This window comes from Aegilops tauschii, chromosome 7 (genome assembly GCF_002575655.3).
Source record: "Aegilops tauschii subsp. strangulata cultivar AL8/78 chromosome 7, Aet v6.0, whole genome shotgun sequence".
Lineage (NCBI taxonomy): Eukaryota > Viridiplantae > Streptophyta > Magnoliopsida > Poales > Poaceae > Aegilops > Aegilops tauschii.
In genome coordinates, this window is record NC_053041.3 from 106,001,095 (window position 1) to 106,008,824 (window position 7,730).

At 45.3% G+C, this 7,730-nt stretch overlaps 1 protein-coding gene across 1 annotated transcript; it reads left to right on the top strand.

Moving 5' to 3' along the window:
* Positions 1-1,468: 1,468 nt before the first annotated feature.
* LOC109755067 (uncharacterized) lies at positions 1,469-7,452 on the top strand. Its single transcript, XM_020313953.3, has 3 exons — positions 1,469-1,707; positions 3,707-6,669; positions 6,769-7,452. The coding sequence occupies exons 2-3, from the start codon at positions 3,714-3,716 to the stop codon at positions 7,158-7,160; spliced, it is 3,348 nt and encodes a 1,115-aa protein (XP_020169542.1). The 5' UTR covers positions 1,469-1,707; positions 3,707-3,713; the 3' UTR covers positions 7,161-7,452.
* The last annotated feature ends 278 nt before the right edge of the window (positions 7,453-7,730 follow it).

Genomic DNA, 7,730 nt, shown 5'->3' on the forward strand with positions numbered 1-7,730 from the left:
TATGTAGTCACTTGTTGGAATCTCTAAAAGACTTATATTTGGGAACAGAGGGAGTACTTTTAATTATCTGTAGGCATAAATAACTATCTACCAAATTAGTTAATTGCATCAATGACTCGAATTCCAAATCGATTCATTGCAGAAAAAATCTCTATTTAAATGGACCTAATTGATTGCATGCATAATTAACTACCTAGCTAATTAATTCATTAATGGTTTGATTTCCAAATTGATTCAGTGCTCTATTTTCAAAATATTTTCGCATGAATGACTTCTACGAACGATGATGACTACCGAGTATTGTAGCACACATTTGCTTAACGACTTTCTTGACATTTGAATGGACACACTTTATTTGAGAATGTAGTCTGTCTGGCTCTCTGTATGACTGACAAGAAATATAATATGATCGCGTCCATGAAAACATGTATGTGGCGGTGTGATGACCTGCCTTCCTCCACGGCCGTCCTCGACGCCGTGATCCACGCCCTGACATTCTCGAGATCGCGCTAGCGTCAGGCCCGGCCACGGCGTCTTCCATGGTGTCGCGCACGGCGTCCCTCCGCATGGGCGCACGGATGCATACGTCCATAAGAAAAAAAAAATATTTTTGTTGTTTAGGAAACTTGTGATTATTAATTAATAGTAGAGGTAATGATAATAATAATTGGCATAGCACGCAGGATTAGCAACTTGTTATGGAGGAATATTTGATTATGTTTTTGAAGATTATGGAGATAAATCTTATGTCGAAAATAAACTCTACCTGGCTACCAACCCCCCTCCATGAGCATAGAAGATTAGCGATTTGATATTGAGAAATATCTGATTTTGTTTTGAAAGGTTATCAAGAAAAATATTTATGTCAGTCTTTTAGAAAGGTGATCTCTTAGATTCTGAACTTTTAATTAAGTATTATTTACGTGATTGAATTAAATAAACATCTGCCAAAGCATGAAACAAGATCTGTTAAGGATTTGGTTTTTTAATAGGAGAGAAAAAAAAACAATGAAGGGGAGGTAGGTGCTGACACGAAAATAAACCATATCATGCTACCAACTCCTGTTTAGAAGCATAAATGTATCTGAAGTGCAATTACCTCCTCTAATTCGTTTGTGTAATCAAATATATGCGATTACTTCTAAAAGAACACTTTTCCGGGCAGAAAGCAATCTCTACACTTTTTAAGGCGGAAGAAAGCAACCTCAGCGGCTCAGCCCTCAGCCCCTCGCAGTGTTAAAACGAACCAAAATCAGTGTGAACACGAGCCTGGCGTTCGTTGACACCTACCGATCCAAGCGCACGCCCGTGTGGGAACTTGCACTGTTCACCGCCCGTCCGCGGATACTCCTACGTGCGTGTGAACTGCCGCGTGTGGACGTATTTCCCGTGTCGGGTCCGCCCCCACACCCGCACCCGCACTCACTGCGGCAACTACCAACGCAGCGCCCACAACAGAGGTCGGCACCCCCCGCTCCCCCTTAGCCTTGACTGCCCCCTCCCTCCTTCTATTTCTCTCTCTCTCTCCCATGCGTGTGCCAGTGCGGCAGTGCCACCACCTCTCCCTCTCCCTCTCTCTCGCCGTGTGGTCCATGGACGCTCCAGCCCAGTATTAGCGCAGCCACGGCGCTAGTGCCGCTCCCGGCCTCCATTTCCCGGCGCCTGAGATCCGCGGGGGCGCCGGCCGCCTGCTCCTGCTGCTGGACGGTACGCGCTCATCTCCCTCCTCGCTCCCCTGTGCTCGCTCTCCACTCACTGGGTCGTGTTAGTTTCCGCTTTCGCTGTGGCTGGAATATTCGTTTCTGTGGAACCGCCAGCCGATGCTTTGTCTGTTCATCCCTGGGCATGCCTGGCGTCCTTGTAGGGCCATTCCCTTCACATCAGTTCTTGATTCTTGGTTCTTGGTTACATAGCGGGCTTCTGCATTTTCGTCAGAATCTGGCCCCGATTACGATTACGAAGCAATGCCAGGGACCAGGGAGCAAGCTAGTGGTATGCCGCTGGTTCTTCCTTGCCCACTGAAACTGTTCTGTGGGTAAAATCAAGGTCGGTGGTTTCCCCGGAGATGCTTCTGGGCTGGCTCCCCTACCTATTCGGCGGAAATTAATTAGCGGAACAAGGGTTGGAGGTTAGGCCTGAAGTCTGAACAATCGATAGAGCAGAGCATTCCGGAGCGCCCATTTTCTCAACTCAAATGTCGAATTAGATGTGTGCAAATTACAAAACCAACAAATTACTAGGTGCTCAACACTAATTTCGTCTGCCAGGGAGGAGCTGTGATTCAGCATCATCTATTCTCCCCTCGGATCAGAGTTATCATTTCTGAACCTCTTTGGGAAACTTGTTTTGAGTAGCTTTCACTGAAATAAATGAGTTAGCCAGGAGAGGGTAGTAGCAAAAACATGGGCTGTCGCTGCTTTTGGCGTCGTCCTGGGTTTTGCTTCTCTGGTCCACCTAAACTTGTCTAAACTACAAACTGGTTCTCCAGTTGATGGTGATTTGATTCTCAAAAAAAAAAGGTTGATGGTGATTTGCGGTCTGACTTCACATGCTCTCTCAGTTTATTGTTCAACTTGCAATATTCCGCGCGTTTGCGTTGCTACGCTGCCATAGTGCGTATGTTGATGGTGCTTGGTGGTCTGACTTTACAGGAATTTATTATCGAGCCTGTCGAATGTTCCACGCATTTGCGTTGCCGCACTACAATACATATGTTGAAACTGAGCGGCTTTTGTTATACAATTATAGTGTCCGTAATTGATGAAAATATAATTGGATTTCCAGCTATTTCCCCATTTGTTTCTCTGTTTATCATGAGAATTTCGGACCACTTCGACTCAGCGCAACTAGAAGTTTAAGCACTCTTCTTCCCACAAAAAGAAAAGAAACACAATAAAAAATATATTAGTTACACGTATTCTTTGCAGATGACATCAACTTTTTCAGTATCCATGAAGAAAATATTAATTTAATGACGTCCTAGCAATTGCCAACTTGGGCCTCAATTTAATTGACACCGATTCTTACTAATAGCCTCAGTTTCCTCGGAAAAAAGAAATTATCTCACCTATAAAATCACCTCAAAGTTTTTGTTTGAAAGACATTTTTTAACAACAAGCTGTAGGGGAAGCCCTGACAGTAAAATTATTTTCGTTTGAATAATCGACAGTATAATAAATAGGAACCCAGATTCGAGTCTAGGAATGCTTGCACCTATGTGGTGGGTTGTTCGAGGTTCGGGATGGTTGGAGGGACCTCATGGATATGACCACAACCCTTAGATATTACTACCTCCGTACCAAAATATAAGACATTTTTGTAGGCTACTTTAGCCTACAAAAACGTCTTATATTTTGATACGGAGGTAATATTTAGTAGTAACATATATTTATGCTGAAAAGAGATAGGAGCCATAAACCATGAAACCTAACTCGCAGTTTTTTGTTTTTCAAGAGAAAGCTCTTGTTAGGATGTACACCATTTTTTTTACAAATAACTTGGGAGTGTTCATGGTATACTAGGCCATAGCACATAGCGTAATTCCTTCTAAAGTATGAGAAGCCTGACCCTGGATTGCAAAATTTGCTGCCATTTTTGTGCTCAGGATGTAATATCTGCGAGACAATTCTGGGCATCGATTGTTTCGTTTCCTATCAGTTTGAGAAAACATACAATCTTCTGCTAACTTCTTTATGAACTTTTGCAGGAACGGAATGGGGCTTGTATTGTGGCATTCATTGTTTCTCTTCTTATGTTTGGTTTCCTCGTCATGGAGTTTGAATTCAGATGGTCGTGCCCTTCTTGCTCTGTCCAAAAATCTCATATTGCCTAGTTCCATAAAGTCAAGTTGGAATGCTTCTGATACAACCCCATGTAACTGGACTGGAATTAGTTGTGATAAAAGGAACAATGTGGTTTCTCTTGACCTAACATTGTCTGGAGTTTCTGGTTCACTAGGAGTTCATATAGGGCTTCTAAAGTACATAAAAGTCATCAATTTGCCGAGCAATAACATATGTGGTCCAATCCCCCAAGAATTGGGCAATTGTAGCATGCTTGAACAGTTGGATGTTTCCGGGAACTTCCTTTCTGGTGAAATACCAGAATCGCTTGGCAACCTCAAAAAACTATCATACCTCTCGTTGTACAATAACTCCCTCAGTGGGGAAATACCAGAGGGGTTGTTCAAGAACCATTTTCTGCAGGACGTGTTCCTCAATGAGAATAAACTCAGTGGTTCTATCCCTTCATCAGTTGGTGAAATGACAAGCCTTAGATCATTTTGGTTGACGCAGAATGCATTATCTGGAGGTCTGCCAGATTCAATTGGCAACTGCACCAAGTTGGAGGAGCTCTATCTGCTGGATAATCGGTTGAGCGGGAGCCTTCCGAAAACCTTGAGCTATGTCAAAGGACTGAAAGTTTTAGATGCCACTGGAAATAGCTTCACCGGAGAGATTGATTTCAGTTTTGAGAACTGCAAGTTGGAGAAATTCATATTCTCGTTCAATCAGATGAGGGGCGGTATTCCAGCGTGGCTAGGTAATTGCAGTAGCTTGACAGAACTTGCACTTGTCAACAACAGTTTCTCTGGCCAAATTCCGCCTTCTCTTGGCCTATTGAGCAACCTCACCTTGCTTATGCTTTCTCAAAACTCCTTGTCTGGCCCAATCCCTCCTGAGATTGGTAATTGTCGGTTGCTGGAGTGGCTAGAGTTGGATCATAACATGCTGGAGGGCACTGTTCCTAAAGAGCTGGCTAATCTGAGACACTTGCAGAAGCTCTTTCTTTTCGAGAATCGCCTGACCGGGGAGTTTCCTGAGGGTATTTGGAGCATCCGGTACCTTCGAAGTGTTCTTATTTACAGCAATGGTTTTACTGGGAAGCTACCTCTTAAGTTAGCTGAATTGAAGTTATTGGAGAACATCACATTGTTTGATAATTTCTTCACCGGAGTCATACCCCTGGGTTTGGGTGTTAATAGCCCTTTACAGCAAATTGATTTCACTAACAACAGTTTTACCGGTGGAATACCTCCGTACATTTGTTCAAGGAAAAGACTCAGGGTGTTGGTTTTGGGTTTCAATCTTCTGAATGGTAGCATCCCATCCAATGTTGCAGACTGCCCAGGCTTGCAACGGATCATTCTCAGAAACAATGATCTTACTGGGCCCATTCCACATTTTAGAAACTGTGCAGCTCTGGGCTATACGGATTTCAGTCATAATTCTTTAAGTGGAGATATTCCAGCAAGCTTGGGCAAATGCATAAATACTACAATGATAAACTGGTCAGCAAACAAACTTGTTGGTCCAATACCACCTGAAATTGGAAACTTGGTGAATTTGGGAGTTCTTAACCTCTCACAAAACAGTCTCCAGGGTGCACTTCCAGCGCAGGTTTCTAGTTGCTCCAAGCTGTATATTCTGGATTTGAGTTTCAACTCTCTGCATGGTTCGGCACTCACGACAGTAAGCAGCCTGAAGCTTCTCGCACAACTACGGTTGCAGGAGAATAAATTCAGTGGGGGCTTACCTGATTCTCTTTCGCAGTTGGTTATGCTTCTTGAGCTGCAACTTGGTGGCAACATTCTTGGAGGCAGCATCCCTTCGTCGTTAGGAAAGTTGATCAAACTCATTGCATTGAATCTCAGCAGCAACGGACTGGTGGGTGATCTTCGAACACCATTGGGCAATTTGGTGGAACTGCAAAGTTCAGATTTGTCAGTTAATAACCTCACTGGAGGTCTCGGCGCATTAGGAAGTCTACATTCATTGCATGCCTTGAATCTTTCCTATAATAGGTTCAGTGGACCAGTGCCAGAATATCTTCTGAAATTTCTGAACTCCGCACCAAGCTCTTTTAATGGAAATTCGGGTCTCTGTATCTCTTGCCGTGACAGTGATTCTTCTTGCAAGAGATCTAATGTGCTGAAACCTTGTGGAGGATCAGGGAAAAAAGGAATAAAGCGTCGATTCAAGGTTGCTCTTATTATTCTTGGTTCATTGTTCATTGGAGCAGTAGCGGTATTTATCCTCTGCTGTATCCTTCTAAAGAATCGAGATTCGAAGACAAAAAGTGAGGAGACAATCAGTAATTTGCTTGAAGGCTCTTCTTCTAAATTGAATGAGATCATAGAAAAGACAGAAAACTTTGATGACAAGTATATCATAGGCGCAGGTGCTCATGGGACTGTGTACAAGGCAATATTGAATTCAGGGGAGGTCTTTGCTATAAAGAAGCTTGCGATTTCCGCGCGCAGCAGTTCCTACAAAAGCATGGTCAGAGAACTGAAGACGCTTGGTAAAGTTCGGCACAGGAACTTGATAAAGCTGAAAGAATTTTGGGTGAGAGGCGACTCTGGGTTCATACTGTATGACTTTATGGAGCATGGTAGCCTCTATGATGTCCTGCACAGGATCCGGACGCCGAGTCTGGACTGGAGCATGCGCTATAACATAGCTCTTGGAACTGCCCATGGTCTGGCATATCTTCACCATGACTCTGTCCCTGCGATCATTCATCGAGATATTAAGCCGAGCAACATATTGCTGAACAAGGACTTGGTGCCGCGCATCGCAGATTTCGGCATAGCGAAGATCATGGATCAGTGTTCAGCTGCTCCACAGACCACCGGGGTCGTCGGCACAACTGGATATATGGCACCAGGTATGCATGATGCAAACCATTTCTTGATAGTGAATTGTATTCCATTTCATGAGTTTTTAGTGACAGACTGATACCTGACAGCAGTGTGGTCTCTTGCAGAGCTGGCATTTTCCACCAGAAACAGTATCAAGACCGACGTGTACAGCTACGGCGTTGTCCTGCTCGAGCTGATAACGGGAAAGACGGCGGTGGATCCCTCGTTCCCGGAGAACATGGACATTGTCGGCTGGGTGCCCCACGCCCTGAACGGCGCTGAGCAGATCGGGCCCGTCTGCGACCCGGCCCTCCTGGACGAAGTGTACAGCACTGTCGAAATGGAGGAGGTGCGCAAGGTCCTGCGCCTGGCCCTCAGGTGCACGGCGAATGAGCCGAGTCAACGACCGTCCATGGTCGATGTCGTGAAGGAGTTGACTGACGCGAGGTTTGCGGGCATCCCTTCATCGTCGAAGCAGGGGAAGCCTGGCTCCTCCTCCGGCGGCGGCTCTTCTTGACTGCAGTAGTAACATTTGTGACCTGAGCTTTTGCACAAGTGTGTATATAGTCTATTGTGTGAAACGTAGAATGTACAGTCAGATTCATGGGCTAGGTTCTGACTGTAGTCTAGTCTAGGCTGGTAACTGAGTTTTGATGATTGGTGTGGTGATTTCTAACTGGATGCTCTGTGTGTAACTGCGTGTGTGCCTGGGAAATCATGTGGCTGGATGGATGGGGCAGATTTGCCTTTCTGCCTGTCTTTGGCTGAATATATGAAAGGGGGGAAATCGTCAGCCTCATCTTGGCATCTGTCCACAGAATTTCATTGTCTTCGCTGTTTTGTCAAACGCAACTTTGCTGTAGTGCTACGTACGTAGATGTCAAGTGAATCTCATGTAGCGGTGTGAAGATCAGGCGTTCCTGGCCATACCGATCTCGTCGAATGGCGGGGTTGGGTTTGGGCTGGCGGCCTCCTGGGGTTCCCCGAGCGAGAGCACCGCGTAGCCGCCGCTAGGTATGGCAGCCGGGTGCGGAGCCGCCGGCGCCGAGGGAGGGGGGAACGCGGCGAGGCCAGGGGAACGACATCG

Excerpts from the sequence above, each read along its gene's own strand:
- LOC109755067 (XM_020313953.3), top strand. The coding sequence starts at position 3,714 with ATGGGGCTTGTATTGTGGCATTCATTGTTTCTCTTCTTATGTTTGGTT. Across the intron at positions 6,670-6,768 it reads AACTGGATATATGGCACCAG|AGCTGGCATTTTCCACCAGA; the intron begins GTATGCATGATG and ends GGTCTCTTGCAG.